At 32.2% G+C, this 18,162-nt stretch overlaps 1 protein-coding gene across 1 annotated transcript; it reads left to right on the top strand.

The window, feature by feature from the left end:
- The first annotated feature begins 375 nt into the window (after positions 1–375).
- On the top strand, positions 376–17,836 carry LOC127714959 (uncharacterized). Its single transcript, XM_052220982.1, has 3 exons — positions 376–403; positions 12,566–13,209; positions 14,601–17,836. Exons 2-3 carry the CDS (start codon positions 13,044–13,046, stop codon positions 16,790–16,792), a joined length of 2,358 nt encoding a protein of 785 aa, XP_052076942.1. The 5' UTR covers positions 376–403; positions 12,566–13,043; the 3' UTR covers positions 16,793–17,836.
- The last annotated feature ends 326 nt before the right edge of the window (positions 17,837–18,162 follow it).

The raw sequence follows: 18,162 nt of genomic DNA, 5'->3' as shown, positions 1-18,162 counted from the left end.
ACAACTCATCTTAAAAATCGCGATCGTACATAGCTCCCTCCCCTCACAAACACCTGAACTTTTGTTTGCATCAAACACCTCATACAATACCTTTATTAATGAACTCATCATAGATCCAAGGATTGTACGCCTGACGCGCCCTTCGTCTATAAAAGACTCATAATTCAAACGGCCAAAGAATGTAAGAAAAGCGTCGAGGACCCCAAAATTTCGAAACCCAAACTCAAGTCTGTATGACACAAAAAGAATACAATAAAAAATATTAAGAGATATGCGAAAAAAAAATTGTACTTTAAGTTTTGCAAAAACCTTTCAGTGAATTTAAATCTATAATTGGAAATGCAGTGCTAGTATATTTATATTTTAAATTCACTTCCTAACCTGAATGGCGTGACATATAGTTGTGAGTATTCCTTTCTGATATTTGTAGACTTGTACTGAGGTTTAAGAATGATTTCTTACATAAATGAACAGAGGACTTTTGTTTTAAGAATGTGATATGATGTCAGCATTCCATTATCAACAAGTTTAGATCCACTGAAATTGACGAATCACCGTTGGTAGATTTAAATAAACCTAATGATATATAAATAAGTGTGTTAAAACGAGCATGGAAATTTTGTTACTAGGTAAATAACAATTATCAAACATATAATGCATTAATCTCATTTTATTCATAAGTATTGACTCTTTATTTCATATGAAACAAAATAAATGAAAACTATGATTTGCAGAAAAATAAGCTTATTAAGAAGTAAACAGTATATTTTTTTAATGTTTGTTTTAACATAAGTGTATTGTATCGTCAATATATTTTAACTAGCAAAATATATTTTGTCGATTACGTCAATTGTCAATTCATACCTCGTCACAACTGAGAAGAGATTAGAGGATCAATGCATTTATTTTAATAACCACTCAACCAAATAGGATCATTGAATCACTCAGTCTAAATTAAATGCCTGATAAACAATTTGTTCTTATAGATCGACTTGACGTCGAAGCATAAATTTTTTTGTACCATTGATATTTTTTTTCGGAGTATCAAGTTTCAGATTCACTTAAGTAGAAAAAACCAGACAGATATTTCATTTTCCTCAGACACGAACCTACACGTGTAGGAGGCAATTACGTATTAACATAGTTTGATACGTAAATGTATTGTAAACAAGCTATTTTCTTTAACAAGTAAAAGAAAGGCAATACGTGAAACCAAAACCTTTGACAAATCAACAATAATTGGTGTTATTTTCTAGTTCGCCAGGCTTAAATTAAACAAACGAACTATGCAATAAAACTCAATACATGTATCAGAAATGAGATTGCATTGTAAGAGGAGCAAAGTTTTATTATCGAATGTATAACACTTATAAAAAATCACTTAATCTTACTGCTTAATACATTATGTCTCATTCTCAGGCATTATACAACAAGAGGCTCTTAAGAGCCTGCGTCGCTCACTTGTATATACTGTGGTTTTGGAAAGCATGTAAAATAAGGTTAAAATCATAATAAATAGTATTAGATACCCTAATAATGATTGAGAACAAGTTTGGTTTAATTTGGCCCATTAGTTAAATTAAAAGCAGGTCATCCCATTGTAATCCTACAATAGTTACTGAAGACCCCTTATCATTATTTAAATTAGTTTTCAAGTTGTGACCATTTGAAATTGTTTTTTTTAAATATTTTATAGACTTATATATGTTTTATTTAGCCATGTCTGCCATGTTGGTTGGCAGGCGGGGTCATCGGACACATTTTTTAAACTAGTTACCTTAATGATGATTAGGGCCAAGTTTGGTTTAATTTGGCCCAGTAGTTTCAGAGAAGAAGATTTTTGTAAAAGTTAACGACGACGAACGACGACGGACGCCGGACGCCAAGTGATGAGAAAAGATCACTTGGCCAATCACAGTCATTCAGCCAAACATACTAATATAAATCAATATACAAAACAAGAAATATGATGATAATATAAAGCATTATAAAAAGCCATTACTTTAGACTGAGCAACACGAACCCAACAAAGGGTAAGCAGGGCCTGCTCCACATGATGCACCTTTCGCGTTGCTAATGTAAATCTGATTCCCGTAATAAGTTTAATTCGGTTGGTTACATTCGAGAAAACGAGGATGGAGTTATGGTTAAAATAATTTGAACATATCCGTTATCATTCGATAACAAATCTAGACGGAGAACTTCAAAAATTACATTTTAAATTTTATTTTAATTTATATGAAACGGCACGAGAAACACGAATCAAGGCTTATGATACTTAGATACTTAGAATACTTGTAAACATAGGAGCATGGTACCTGCAATTCAAAGGTTAAATCCTAACTATCCCACTTCAGTAACTTCGAGTACTCTCAAATCCTACTTTCGTGTTAATTTGACCTGTTGACACAGTTTGTATGCATTTTTGTTATTCAATGTTTATTTATTTCATGTTATATGTCGTCTCACTATTTTTAATATGTACCACCTTTAATAAGTATTTAGTATGACGATAAATTTTCACTTCTATTCTCGTACTATGAACAACAAATTTATTTATTTTGTAAAATATATTTCCGTACTCCTAACAAAAAAAAATATTATATTTGAATTTACCTGTGTACGTTATTTTATTTAACGCCATTTTGTACAAGGTTATAGTTGTCTTTTTGACATTAATATTGTATTTATATTGTGTCATAGATCAAATATATTCGTTCAGTGTATGTGTATGTTCACTTGTTTTGTTAATATGTCTTTTTGATTAAGTTTAGCCTTTTCAGTTGATATTTTTAGTGTGTCTTTCTATGTTTTAATGTTACACTACTGTTCCAGGTTAAGGTGAAGGTTGGGGCCTGTTAAATCGTTTAAACCCGTTGCATTTGTTTGCACCTGTCCTAAGTCAGGAACCTGTTTTTCAGTGGTTGTCGTTTGTTGATGTGGTTCATAAGTGTTTCTCGTTTTTTATATAAATTAGACCTTTGATTTTCCTGTTTGGATTGTTTTACACTAGTCATTTTGGGGTCTTTTATAGCTTTCTGTTCAGTGTGAGACAAGGCTCCGTTGAAGGCCGTACTTTGACCTATAATTGTTTACTTTTAACACATTGTGACTTGGATGGAGAATTGTCTCATTGGCACTCATACCACATCTTTTTATTTCTATGTTCGCATGATGTTAATAATAATGTGACCGTTTAACGCTGACATTCAGTTATTAGTGACTTCATCGCAGGCTATCCAATATCACATCACAATCGCATCTCCAAGTCATACAATCAAATCTCTATTAATTTGCTTTGTATATTAAAATATATTAATGTGGATAAGATAATGATGTTATGACACCTTATTGTTTATATTTAATTGGACAAGTCTTGTTGAAGGTAGTAAAACTGAATTGATGTTTACTGAACAAGTTTATTAGAGAGTTTTTTTGTAACTATAAAAGTCTATACATTGGAAATTTTATAGAAAAAGTAAGACATAGAAAATCGGATCACGTACCTGTTGTTTCATTGATAAAAAAAACATGAAATCGTCCAGTGTCCAGTTTGATTGTATACATGTAAGTGAAAAAAATGAAAATTTACCTTTTTTTTAGATTACCAATATATATATATATATATACTTTTTCACTCATTTGGTCTTTTGGAAAATGTTGTTTGTGCTGTATTTAGACCCCTCTACCACGAAATTTGTTTTGCATGCACACGTATAAAAATTGCAGTTTTTATCCAACGCAATCATAGGTTTGAACGTTGTTTTCAATTTAGACTTGTTTATATGTTTTCGTTTGGGCTTGTATTATATTTGCCTTCGGGTTTATATGATCCGTTCATCCTATTTTGACTCTTTCAAAATTCAAGAGTCTATCCTAAATTGAGGTAAATTATATGGCCTTCCAAATACCCTTTCGATTCCTAACATCACTGAAGAGACATTAATTGTCGAAATCCGGATATGGTGTACAAAATTTTGCACCTCATGTTTGCGGTATACCATCTTTTCCGCAAGTTTATTGTTTTCTGTTTGGTAATAAATTAATAATAAGATATATTTTGTTACATCTTGTGATCCGTTTATTTGGCAATCGCCAATGGCAGTCAGCAGGGTTTAAGAACATCAGTTGTTCGACCTGCTAGTCAAATGCGTTTTGTTAAAATATACTTTTTCACTCATTTGGTCTTTTGGAAAATGTTGTTTGTGCTGTATTTAGACCCCTCTACCACGAAATTTATTTTGCATGCACACGTATAAAAATTGCGGTTTTTATCCAACGCAATCATAGGTTTGAACGTTGTTTTCAATTTAGACTTGTTTATATATATATATGTATATATATATAGATTTTAATTATTCAGATGAGGACTTGTCAACGAAAATGAAGTATCAAATATACTGATTTATCATACGTATATAGTAAATAAATGAGAGTTTTTTTTTCTTCTTTACATTTAGTATAGAATGAGGATAGAAACAAAAGTAAACAGTAACGACAATATTGAGTAGGGAAAAAAATTCTTGAAATTACGACCAAACAATATTTAACCAAATAGTAGCTAAAATTTAAAAAAAAAACTTTTATGTCTGTATTTGCATGATTTACCGGACTCTCGATGACGTCTTTTAAGCAATAGAAATTCAACATAACTTTTGCAAATAGTTTGTCAAATTCGCATTAACAAAGCGTAAATTTATTTATAAATGATTCTAACAAAACTATTTTTATAATACTGCAAAAGATATCGTCATGATTAATTCAGTGGCTTGTAAAAAATGTGTTTAAACTAACCATGGAATAGCAAACATCGAATTCCCTCACAAAATCTTATCCCACACTTTTCACCCCCCAACTCTTCCCGAAACTAAAGTTGTTGGGGTACATAGGAATCATCGTGTCCGTCTGTCTGTGTGTTTGTTCGTCACGCTTCGCGTCCGGCACATAACTTTTGTACCATAAAACTTAGTTTAGCAAATTTGGTATGCACTTGCACCATGGGCAGAGGGTTGTCATACACGAAAGTCAGGTCACTCTGCCATTGTCTTTGACCTTTAACCATCATGATAGTACAAACTTGTCCAATTCGTGTCCGTCTCATAATATGTTGTACCTTAAAACTTGGGTTAACCAAATTTGGTATACAGTTGCATCATGGGCTTGTGGTGTCTCATATACCACAGTCGGGTCTCTTTGACCTTTGATCCCCATGATAGTAAAACCTTGTTTGATTTATGTCCTGAACGTAACTTTTCTTTCATAGAACTTAGGTTGACTAAACTTGGCATGCTGATACATCAAAGTACATGGCATAAGGGGTGTCTTATGTCAAACTCAGGCAACCTAATCTTGAAATTGACCTTTGATCTCTATGATAGTTGAACTTTGTCGGATTTGTGTTAGGTGCATAAATTTGTACTATAGCACTTAGTCTTACATAGAGGCAGTGATAATATAAAATGAATGGCTGAAAACCCAAAAATAAAGATGTAATTTCCCTAAAGTTCACAGCAGCGACTAAAAAGCATGTATAGGGGGTATGAGTCCCGTAATGTGGACAGCTAGCTGTATTTCCAATAGGGGTAATTGTCCTTTGATGACGAATTTACCAATCATATCTTTGGTGAGTCTTAAGGACCCTATCGAAGACAGAGATAAACTGTAAACAGAAAAAAGTTGATCAGCAAATAAAGTTATGCATACAAGTTAAAAAATTGTACGCTTTTTTACGTTTGAAGCTGCTATCATTAGAATTTAAATAGATAGAGAGAAAATTTAAAGAAAAAACGATGGTGTGCTAGATCTTCAAATAAGTCACATGACTGAAACGGTCAAAAGCCTTTACTGACCTGTTTTACCTTGTTTAAGTTTTGGGCTAAGACAGTAAGGAGAAACTTAAAACAGTAAAAACGATTAAAGTAATAATTAAAACAGTCCAAATTGTAGGTTGTTTCCTAAATGAATCTACTCTATTGAAAAACGATTTGTATCTATGCTGTCCTTGATAAATAATTCAGTAAATAAAGAGAAACTTGTCACTGTAAATAATTTATATAATCACATTTAATATTGGGTTAGTAGGCGTGGTTTATTTTAATACACGGTTAGTACTGTTGTTACGTCCCTTTATAAAATCAACACGGCGATGAGGAAAAATCTGAAAAGTTTCATCCGGACAACAGATGAAGAAATTGATGACGAACGATTTGAATAAATGCAGAAAACACATTAAAGGCTAACACGGTGTTGGTGTTTGCATTTGTTTTTGTATAGACCAATGGAAGTATAGGTTCTTTATATTAAAGACATGATCACTTTGATAGGCCACTAGTCTAAATGACATATGTTAAGGTAGTCGGTAAGATTGTTAGAGTGTGCTAGTAATCTAATACGATTTATATGGGGTCAGTAAATTACAAATGGGGTTCGATCGAATAACTAATAACACTTGAATAGACAAGGTATGAAAATAAGACCACACAACTGCAATCGCGTAATATAGAAGTTATTGCCCTTCAATGACGATTTTAGTCAGTTTTACCCCCCGTCCCTTAGTTTGCTGGATAGAATACAATTTTGAAATTGTTTAGTTTAATGAAGATTAAGGGAAACTACAGCTTTACTTTATATATTCCAACTATAAAAGCAATAGATATTGGGTCAATAAACGGTCTATGCCAATACATATTTCCATTGAGTATACTGATTGAATTTAGCATGAAGAACTGTTGTATAGAAAGCTGTCTAGATACTTAAGTTATTTATCCCGCTTGATGGGTCGTATGTAAGATTGAATAATACGATGTTTCAAAATGACAAATAGAAAAAGACAAATGAGGAAGGAAAGATGAAATTTACGTTAATGTAACAGAATGAAATGAAAAATGAAAGTCGCTGTGAATCTTCTTTGCTATAGAGTAGAAAACCAAGATTTAGGAGAAAATAAATCATAAACAATTATCAAACATGCAAAGTCCTTACACGATTTCAATCTATGCAGATGTTCCAAATACTGGGTATCAAATCCCTGTTTCTCTCGTATGACGCTCTTTTATCTTTATTGACAATGTTTATAACCTGACCTGGATGCTAGTATATTGATTACCTTGATGCATGTTCTGTCAAATAAGCATGTTGGTAATGTTTCCATACTTTCTGCTGTTGCTTTAGTTTTTGGTTCCACAAATTGAGGGAGCACTTATTGGTGAATCCTACCAGTTCTAGAGTGTATAGTAAGGTGGTGCCCATCGTTGAAATTCTGGCTGTCTTGACCCGAGCAGCTGCCCCTTTAGTTGCTTTGTACGTTAGTTTTCTCTTCATTGGTTAACTTTTTTTTTAACAGCAATTTAGTATTCTTTGAAGTTTAAAACGCAAGTTTCTAGATTAAAATATCAACAACCAATCTGCATTACTCCCCTTTTTATACAATGTTGCACGTTATAACGCTTCAATACTTTCTGCATGTTGATGATCGGTTGTTTTAACAATTCCCAAGGGCATTTGATAAGGTGTCAAGATACTTTATATCAATTGAATTTTTCATATTATGTATGCGTGTGAAACTGTTTTATATCTCAATATAGAGTGAAAGAATATATGGTGAGGTGAAACGATAACCAATCGACATAATCAGCTAAAATCTGTGGATGTGTCAGTTGGGTAAACTTGGAGTTAGACGTTTAGCCTCCCATGTGCTAGGATAAAAATTTGAAAAAAAGGCAGGACAGGAGTTTTGAGTAAAAAAAAGGCAGGTTGAGCAACTTTGCAAAAAAAAAAATAAAAAAAAAGGCAGGATGACGATTTATGTAAAAAAAAGTCAGGATAAACTAATAAAAAAAAGACAAGACCGAATAGAGTGAAAAATAAAAAGTCAGGACAGAGATTACAACTAAAAAGAATGCAGGACAAAATTTTTCATCATTGCCTATAATATTTTCCTGATTGAAATATTGCTTTGTCGATAGTCAAGCTAGGACTACCAGGGTTAGAGTCAGATGACGATTGAAATGTGTACCTTAACATCTAGTAGAGCCTGCATCACGGCAGGTAATTCTCCCATTGTTAATCTGTGTTCTGCATCTATAACGGGGAAAATAAAATAAATGCACGAAATACACTTATCATTTATTCATTTTTTCCGTATTAATAGTTCCACTCGCTATTCAAAAGCGGGCGGTATATAGTAATTGGGAATCAAACATCTTTTATACAATTACACTTTTGTATGTGGAACTGCTCCCTAACCGACTTAAATAGTGTGCGATATTTTTTTAACAACAAAATTCAGCTTACAATTTATTCCTTTTGCGACACAAAAAATATCTGGTTTTAAATGATGTGTCATGTGTTTGATTAAGATTCGGATCCAATTAATATTCGTGTGCATTCAAATATCTAAACAAACAAAGAGCATTTAAGTCAAGAATGATGTAATATAGTTTTATTTGATAACATATAACTTCTTTATTTCAAAAGAAATTTAAAAAAAAGTCATCGTTTTTAAAAATTGTTTGACTTACATTAAATCTAAAATTGAGTTCACAGACATCCGTGTTTAAATGTCAACCTTAGTGCTTTAAGAATATTTAACGAAGTTCTTGGGGGGTCTATACTTTTAAATACTTGATTTAATTTAAAATGTAATGCATGTATATTTGTAATGCAACTAAATTTACTTTTTTTAAAACGAGGAAATGATGCAAAGGGGCATTTAGAACCCATAAGTCGAAGAAAAAAGACTCCACCATGGTCAAAAGTCCACAAAAACTCCAAAATGAAACATAGAGTTCATTCCTACATGCCGATAAAATGACGAATCATGGTATATATTTTTCAATTATAACGGTACAAATGTAGTGTTGAAATAATTGAGAACTCTGACAAATAATGATAAATTTAATCAAGTTGACGTTAACGATAGTCGAAAATTACCATTTAGCGCCTGTCAATTAAAGGCATTTCAACCATCTTGAAAGATTTCAAGGATCCTTATTACAACACGGGCCTGTATATGTAAAGACGAATATATATCTGAAAGATATTTGTTGTTTTATTTTTCTAATTGATCTCGTTAGTCCGTCTTAAAACAAGTTATAGTAACATCACTTATGGAAATGCATCAAACTGAAAAGATGTCACAGCAAGCTAAGATGGTCAGTTAGGGGAAACTAAGAAGAAACAAATCTAAACAAAAACAAACAAAAATCATATAAAGCGTAAAAACCACGAAGATCCACTGGTCTGACATGTATTTCAAACTAGTCCGAGTTGTCTTTCAAACTGGTCGGAGCTGTCTTTAAAATTGGACCGAGTTGTCTTTAAATTTGCCCGAGTTGTCTTAGTCCGATTTGCCTTTGGTCCGACTTTCCCTGATTCCGTCTCAAACTACCAAGATGCCTTGTTTTACTGATATTTCTTTGAAATCTCGTTGTTCGATTATAAAAAAAAACATCATAGGAGTTAGTCTTTGTTATGAACCGACGGTTTATATTTACACTTTGAACCGGCCCAAGATTAAAATTCTACCTGTAAGTGTAATTGTAATCCTAATCGTAGGTGTATGACAGTTTCCGCAAATGTCTAAAAGTTGCATAAACTGACTTTTCTCCTTCAAATTTGGCAAGAAATTGTTTTTTTATTTTACCCCTGTACATGTCTTCTCATGACACGAGTATTATTTTTCTTGGCTTATATATTGTTATAGCTTTTTAAAACTACCGCTAAGTTATGGTGACAATTACTAGGAATGCTTTTTAAAAGACATTTTTTTCCTCCTATACCTCTTTTGCTGGTGATTGATTTAAAATAAATCTTTTATCAATAATTCAACGTTTTGTTTCTCTATTTTCGTAACTGTGAAGTGCACGTGGAATTGCACTACTTAACATTTATTTTACAAATATAGTTAAAAATGTTAATAACCTTATATCTATACCAGCTGTAAAACTTTTGTGTGCAGAAAACATTATATTCATTGAAATATAAAACGCCTCTCATTGCAGACACGCGAATTTCAAGGTTTAAAAAGATAGACGCGACGTTGACGGAATTTTTTTTTGTTACCAATGTGAACAAGATTGCGGCGATGATAACACAAACCAACTCGATGTTAAAAAGTTGTATTTTCACTTCGCATTCGTCGTTAAATTACACAATACACACAAAACATTTATTTGAATGATAATAAGATATTTTTGTAGTTTATTTTGTTATCAGAAAGCAACTTTCATTTAGTACATTTTTTTAGCATTAACCAAAAATATATTCATTCGCCAGGCCAATTCAATGACACAAATATACACTTAACGCGTGATAGAGGTTACGGGTGGGGAAATTAACTAATTATCTCCACTTTTAAAGAATTATAAAGATTAAACGCCTTTTCAAAGACATCTATTGGTGTATAAACTGGACTATTTGTTTGTGAGTGAATTGGTCCAGTTTATACACCAATAAATTCCTTTAGAAAGGCGTTTAGTCCTATAATATAATGTATGAGTTTTGCTTATTTTTAGCCAACGGTGATCTATAGTTGCTCACTGCAACGTTCTCTGGTCTCTTGTGGATAGTTGTCTCATCACATTGTACATATTTTTATTTCTATATATGTATCGACTGTTTTAAAAAAGATAAACAGTTTGATGAATAGAAAAAAAAAATAGATGGTTTATTTTGAAAAGACAACGATAAAAAATGCTTTTTTCAACACTCATAACAGAAAAGAAAATGTAAATATGTTAAGCTACATAATAAATGATTATATTTATTACAATCCTGTAGAGTACAATATTCGCTGTAATTTTAAGAAGTTCCTTTATTATTTTAGCATATCAAACGTGTTATTTCATCGGTTAAAACGCTGTTAATAAAATAAAAACACTATGATCATCTGTGTTTTGTGTACTGTTGTTTGTCTTTTCTTTTTCAGCCATGGCGTTGTCAGTTTATTTTCGACTTATGACTTTGAATGTCCTTTTAATATATTTTGCCTCTCTTTTGTCAATCCGAAACAAAGTTCGAAATTGAAATACTCCAATATTACCTTAAATTTTGTTTTTTGGAATTGGGTTTCTTGAAAAATTAGTTTTTATCAGGACACTTGCATCCAAAAGTCTAAGAATCTGTAGACGGAAAAGCTGAGTAGATGTGTTTGAGAAACCGGAGAACTGCTTTTGATTAAAGGAGGTTACTCGTTGGTCGATTCATTCTGTTTAATATTGCATTTGGCACTCACAAATCTATTCTAAAATTTACCACTCTTATTTAGCTCGAACGTTTTTGTTTTTCACTTTTTTGTCGCCACCCCGTATCATACATTTATGTAGACAACATGCGGCGTTTTACACAGTGGTAGTTGTTTTAATAAATTTAACAGAGGTCAAAGGTTTGTCATTTACACCAAATTCACGAATAATAAAGCGTAAACATTAAACAAGTTTAACTTTTTCCAAGGTTTGGAGTGTTTCGCAGTAGCATAAATTACTTCAGTATTCGTTTTTGCGTTATTTCTTTTTGATGATTTAATATGATACAAAATGACCTAAAAGGGAACAGGCTGCGTTCTTAGGGTTACGAATAAGGGACTGTGAAAGTAAAATGTAACATAAAATACTAGTAGTTAAAATAAAAAAATCCTCCAGAAGACGAGATAGGTTTTATTCGGATCTCCTTGATTAGACTGACACGAGTTACTGTAAATTCTGACTGCATATCTTAACTCTCTAAGAATTTAATTATTTCTGTAATATACGAGTAAACTGATTGTCTCGAATTCATTTTCACCTAACGTACACAGTGAGAGTAACCCATACATTGATGCTTTAAATTGACCATGTTTCGAGGGTTACACCTATAATGTTGACGTTAACTACCTGTTTGTTTGTTGTTTAATAAAAATGTTTTTAATATGCCGTTTTAGACCCGTAGTTTCTAAATAGTTAAATAGTAAAATGTGATAGTTCAACAAATTACTTTTAACGAATGAATATCTTATTATGACATATCGGTCAGTATTGAGTCAACACACCAGTGAACAAAGCTATACATGATTTGTAATGACTGGTGACTGGTGATATGGTATTAACACCATGCAACTCATGACCATCCTAAAATATGTTCTTCTCATTTTCTGACGTGGTCACAAGTTTATAACTTATTCAAGCAAATAGAATCGTAGCCGCATAATTAATCAACCAAGTAATAATTCAAAGCATGTGGAGTAGGATCTGCTTACCCTGCTGGAGCACCTGAGATCACCCTCAGTTTTTGGTTGGGTTCGTGTTGCTCAGTCCTCAGTTTATATGTTGTCGTTTTTGTACTTTTGTTTGTTGGTCTTTTTCTTTTTTAGCCATGGCGTTGTCAGTTTATTTTCGACTAGACTAATGAGTTTGAATGTCCCTCTAGTATATTTCGCCTCTCTTTTTCAAGATGTTTTTTTATATGGACTGAAACTAATAACTTCGCAGCGAGATGCGAAGCAACTAGAAACTACCGTAGGCGAGTGTCTTTACTTATGCCAAGCATATAAACTTGTTTCGGGTTAAAAATAATTTTAATTTTTTTTCAGGTATATGATTGAAACACTTTGAGGACAATGGCTACTGTTGGTCGTTCGAAAAACAATAAAACTACAATTAACGCTAGAAGGGTAACATATGCCGCAGAACATCTGATGGCAGAAATTTTGAATGAACTTCTAAGAATTAAAGCGCCATATCACATGATAGCCGGTCATATAAAAAAAAACTAGTCTGTGGCAGCAGTTGGAACAAAGAGAGAGAAACCGTATTTTAAAGGTTGCAAAAAAAAGAAACCTATGAACACTTTGATATACAATTAAGTTATAAAGTACTGAAAATTTTAAACACAATCCCCCTCCAACGAATGGATGGGGGCGGTATCCAGATATCACTAAAACGTCTGTTGGTGATGACATAGAACGGATAAGGAAGTACAGAAACAAATTTGCGCATAAAGGAAAGTGTAAAATAACGGATAGTAAATTGACAGAGTGGTTTTCTAAATTCCAAAGTGTTGCTAAAAGAATGGAAGATTATCTCGACAAAAGAAATGGTGAGTTCACTGAGAAATTTTCAACATTCGAAACAGGCTCTAATGACGACAATAGAGACACCCTTATGAACACAATAAAATTGGCAAAGGAAGAGATTGATCAGCTACGACTCGAAAATGACAATTCTAATATTAATGGTAAGTCTTTTAAGTTTCTTAAAAATAAGGTTTGAATGTATAAAAATACAATAACAACGTTAGGCCAAGTGATTTTTATAAACAGATATTTCCCCTTTTTGATAGGACATTTATATAATTTAAATGGACATTTGCACTTTTTTAATGGATATTTGGGTTTTTCAAAAGAATGACAAAGGACATTAGCGCTTTTTTTAAACGACATTCCTTCAAATTAACACAGAAATACTTTTTTCATTGTAAATTTTGATTAACATTTCGTAATAAATCAAATATTTTTACCTTAAGGTCAAAGGTCATAGTCAGATAAATATCCGTGCAATGTGTAAAACGCCGTTTTGTAGTTATTCATGTTCACATCTAATATTCCAATAGATATAAGAAGATGTGGTATGAGTGCAAATGAGACAACTCTCCATCCAAGTCACAATTTGTAAAAGTAAACCATTATAGGTCAAATTACGGTCTTGAACACAGAGCATTGGCTCACACCGAACAGCAAGCTATAAAGGGCATCTTACGACAGGTACGAAACCAATTTCAAAAGATAAAACAGTATTTAACCGGACAAAGTTGTGTTTTCCTTGAATGCCTTAACTAACATCATGTGGTAGCGAGCACATTTTGACCCTTCTTTCCTAATTACGTATTTTTTTTTATTTCCTTATTTTAGTTAGTGGTCGTTTGCTGAATGATGCTATGTTTTCTTCTTTTGAACGTGGTTACGTTTATGACTTGTGGTTCAGATAGAAAACGGGGATGTTTTTGCGCAATTAAACTGGTTAAAAAATCCAATGAGATATTGTTCCTGTACCATGTCAGGCTAACTGAATCATGTATTGTTCCATTTTATTTTGTCTTTCTTTTTTTAAGTTTGTTAGTGGTTAATGTTTCAGTTACACTGTTTATTGTTTTTCGTTATTTCTGTTCACCATTTATTTTATTTGAACGTTATATATAAACATATATTAATGGTGCTATGTAATCATAGAACTATTTTTCGCAGTGTTGCATTATTATATTATATTGAAATAATGGTCACACTTTGGTTCCATTTTCTATGTCAGACCTCCAAAAATAATGAGAGATAGAAGACATCAATAGAGCAACAAAAAATGCATATTACGTTCAAAAACAAAAGACAATACCATTGTTAAAGAAAAATGATAAAACAGACAAACTACTGTAATAAAACAGACAAAATACTGTGTAAAAACGAACTGCACAGAAAAGCAAAGATTGTAACACTAATGCAATCAAAAACCTTTGACATAATACGAAATAATAGATCAATAATGCTAGATCAAATAATTACATGGTGTTTATATAGCTGTATATCTATAATAAAAACAGCATTTATGAATCTTTGATTTGTTTTATTTTTTTTTTAGGTGCATCGATAGTTCAAATTGAGGAATGGAAAAAGATTGACGAAAAGTTTGTATCAACAGATCTTTGTGAAAACGTAATAAAACAAATGGAAGAATACAATGTAATAACTGTATACGGTAAATCCGGAATAGGAAAATCAGCAACAATACATCACGTGGCATTAGTATTACAAGACAAAAGTCAATATGAAATTGTTCCATGTCGTAGTCCTAAAGACATAGAAAAGAAGTTTAAGAAGAATGCACGTCAAGTGTTTGTGTTTGATGGTGTTTGTGGCAGATATTCGGCAATACAAGATGTAATCGATTCGTGGCTAGGGTATGAATCTTTCTTAATGAGGATTGCAAGGGAAAGGAACGTCAAAGTTATTGTGTCGTGTCGCCTGCAAGTTTTCAAGGAGGAACAGTTTCAGAGAATATGTTTCCTAAAAGAATGTGCAATTGAGTTTACGGACAATTTGATAACCCCAGACCAGAAACGATCAATATTTGAAAAATATTTGGATTCAGATTTGATACCCGCGATCGGAAATGCTATTTACAAATGCGATTTCTTTCCACTAATGTGCTCCTTGTATAGAAAAGATACACAACAAGATATTGTTAAATTTTTTGAAAACCCGTTTGACATTTATATGTCTGAATTTGATAGCATTAAACAAGACCAAAACAAAATGAAATATTTTACAATTATTTTAATTGTACTTTGTAATGGGGAATTACGTTTTTCAGATAAACAAGACACAGATAGTAATGAAGAAAAACATGAGAAACATTTAAAAAATCTTATCGAAGATTGTGGTATCTTTCGTGAAACACCTAAAACCGTTATAAAAATGCACCTTGATTCATTGGTTGGAACATTTTTAAAGACTGAATACTATCACAACAACGTCGGAAAATACATGGTTATTTATCGACCAATTCATGCCAAACTTTTTGTTGATTACATGTGCCATCACTGTGGATTACATTTTCAAAATGTAATTATTAAATATGCAACTAGTTCGTTATTAAGTCAACGAACTCGGTTTGAATCATTAGCGTCAACAGAAGAAGCTCCAATTATTATAAGAACTGAAAATGAGGTAGATTTCTTCAGTCGGATGATGCAGGACATTTTAGAAGACAGATCAGAATACGTATTCAGAAATTCTCAAATGAAATGTCCAGAATACAGACATAAACTGATTCGATATCTCAACTGTAATGCAGATTTATTGAAATCCATTCTTAAGGATACTCACATTGGTAGAAAAGTATTGTTTGAAATCCTTGCGTCAAATTATTCTGATTTGATTTCATTCGCAGAAAGTATACAGGGTTCTTTAATTTCCATGTTAGATTTGGCCTATTGTACTGAACAAAATTTCTTCTCAAAATATACAAAAAAGTTCAAAAACTTGAAGACGCCATCTATCAGTATTGATAAATTTCGCTATACACCCGTTGTATGTGCTAGTTACTATGGTCATACTGAAATGGTCAAGGTACTTCTATCAAAAGGTGCCAGTATTAACTGCAATGCTTCTCATCGACAGTTAACGCCGCTTTCAGCAGCAAAAGCTGGAAACAACTCATATATCGTTGACATTATTTTGAATAATAATGAACTCGGCGTAAATACAGTAAATAACAGACAATTTAGCCCATTAATGATGGCGTGCAGTTTTGGAAAATTTTCAATGGTATGTTCCCTTGTAGACAAAGGAGCTAGCGTAAATTCTATTGATAAATGCGGTCATACAGCGCTCATGTTTGCCAGTAGATATGGGTTTGTTGATATTGTACAATACCTTTGTCAATTCGGTGCTGATATTATGTTTAGAAGTAGTAAAAGATGGACATCTCTCATGTTTGCATGTAAGGGAGGTCATACAGCTATTGTAGAATATTTAATTGAAAAGGGATCGAGTGTTAATAATGAAATTGATGTGCATGGTGCATCGCCATTTCATATTGCTGCTAAGCACACATTTTGGGATTTGTGCATGTATCTTTTGCAAATGGGGGCAAATGATGACCTGATAGATGACGATGCAGTCTTTGCAATAACGAAATCAACGGAAACGGAGGACAATAGTACCGATGTCCCTAATATACGATCAGATAGAACTATTTTAAATAAGGAAATGTTTTGCCTACCCTTAGACGAGGTAATTGAACTTGAAGATCAAACTACCTACATGTGATTTGATTGTAAAATATCTGTTTCAAAATGTAGCAATAGCTTATCTGTGAACAAAACAACATAACAAATGATTGTGAATACTTTCGGCAGTATATTTAGATATTTTTGTGATAACGGAAAAATATAGTTATTGTTACAGATCTAAACAAACGACATTAACTATAAGAGTTTTTCATCAAATTATAAGTATCTTTAAAAGACTACTAAAGATAATAAATAAACAACTTAACTTAATTCGACCTTTAAAGGCAAATGCATTTCATATAAAACATACCTGGCTGAAAAGGCAGACAACCATTGCACATGTATTGTGAGTTATTTGTGCGTTTTAACCTAGCAGTTATCGAAACATTGACCAACCATTTATGTTGTTTACATTTGGTTTTGAGAATGATGCAGTAGCATTTAAAACAATTGGACCAGTTTGACTTAAACAAGCATTAAATTAAGGAATTAATTTTTGTTTAAAGAATTAAAAATTAAAAGCTGAAATAATTAAAACATTCATACATGAAACACCTTTAAAAAAAATATGTTCTGAGGAGTTTTGGGAATGACCATTTAGCTAAATCATGGAAGAATTGAGGAAAACTGAATTGGAAAAAAAATGAATTGAATAACAAACTACTTAAAACCTTTACTAAATTCTTCCATAGACACAAAGATTTGGTTTTGCAAGTTTGGCTGTACCTGTAGAAAACTTATTTCAAACGGAATAGCACATCCTAAATTTTACGATAATGTTGATTACCGAGCCCGGAAATTTAGATACGATCCGGGTAAACTTATCAATTCTTTAAATAAACTTATTCCAAAAGGTTACCTATTCAACACCTAATTTGATCTTTGAATGTTGTTTTTATTGGTATAAATATTGGTTTTGTTATCAGTTAATTAAAACCATACTAAATATTATTGTTATACACATATGCACCTAATGTGTCACTGTACTACAAACTGTCGATAACTTTATTTTGGCATTGTACAATGTCATGTTTTTCTCTGACTATTAATGACGTCTTTACAATAAATCAGTTGGATGTTGGATTTGTACTGATTGATATTTTAGTCTTAGATACATGATTTTGTTTTATTAGTTGTGTTTGGCTTTGAACTAGCTGTCAGTAACTGCGAATACTCTCAGATCTGTACTTTGTGTCTGTGTTTTTATTAGAAGTTTTTCTGTTTTGTATCGATCTGATGAGTTAAGCCCTTTTCAACTGTTTTTGATAGTTTATTCTTATGTTGTACTATAACACAACTGTCCCAGGTTAGGGGGAATGTTGAGCGCTCACAATATAAATAAGAAGAAGTGATATGAGTGCCAATGAGACAACTATCACTAAGTCACAATGACTAAAATGTAAACAA

Source organism: Mytilus californianus, unplaced genomic scaffold (assembly GCF_021869535.1).
Source record: "Mytilus californianus isolate M0D057914Y unplaced genomic scaffold, xbMytCali1.0.p SCAF_9, whole genome shotgun sequence".
Classification (NCBI taxonomy): domain Eukaryota; kingdom Metazoa; phylum Mollusca; class Bivalvia; order Mytilida; family Mytilidae; genus Mytilus; species Mytilus californianus.
The sequence above is the reverse complement of the archived record's forward strand: the minus strand, read 5'-3'. Positions and strand labels throughout refer to the sequence as shown.

Excerpts from the sequence above, each read along its gene's own strand:
- LOC127714959 (XM_052220982.1), top strand. The coding sequence starts at position 13,044 with ATGGAAGATTATCTCGACAAAAGAAATGGTGAGTTCACTGAGAAATTT. Across the intron at positions 13,210-14,600 it reads TGACAATTCTAATATTAATG|GTGCATCGATAGTTCAAATT; the intron begins GTAAGTCTTTTA and ends TTTTTTTTTTAG.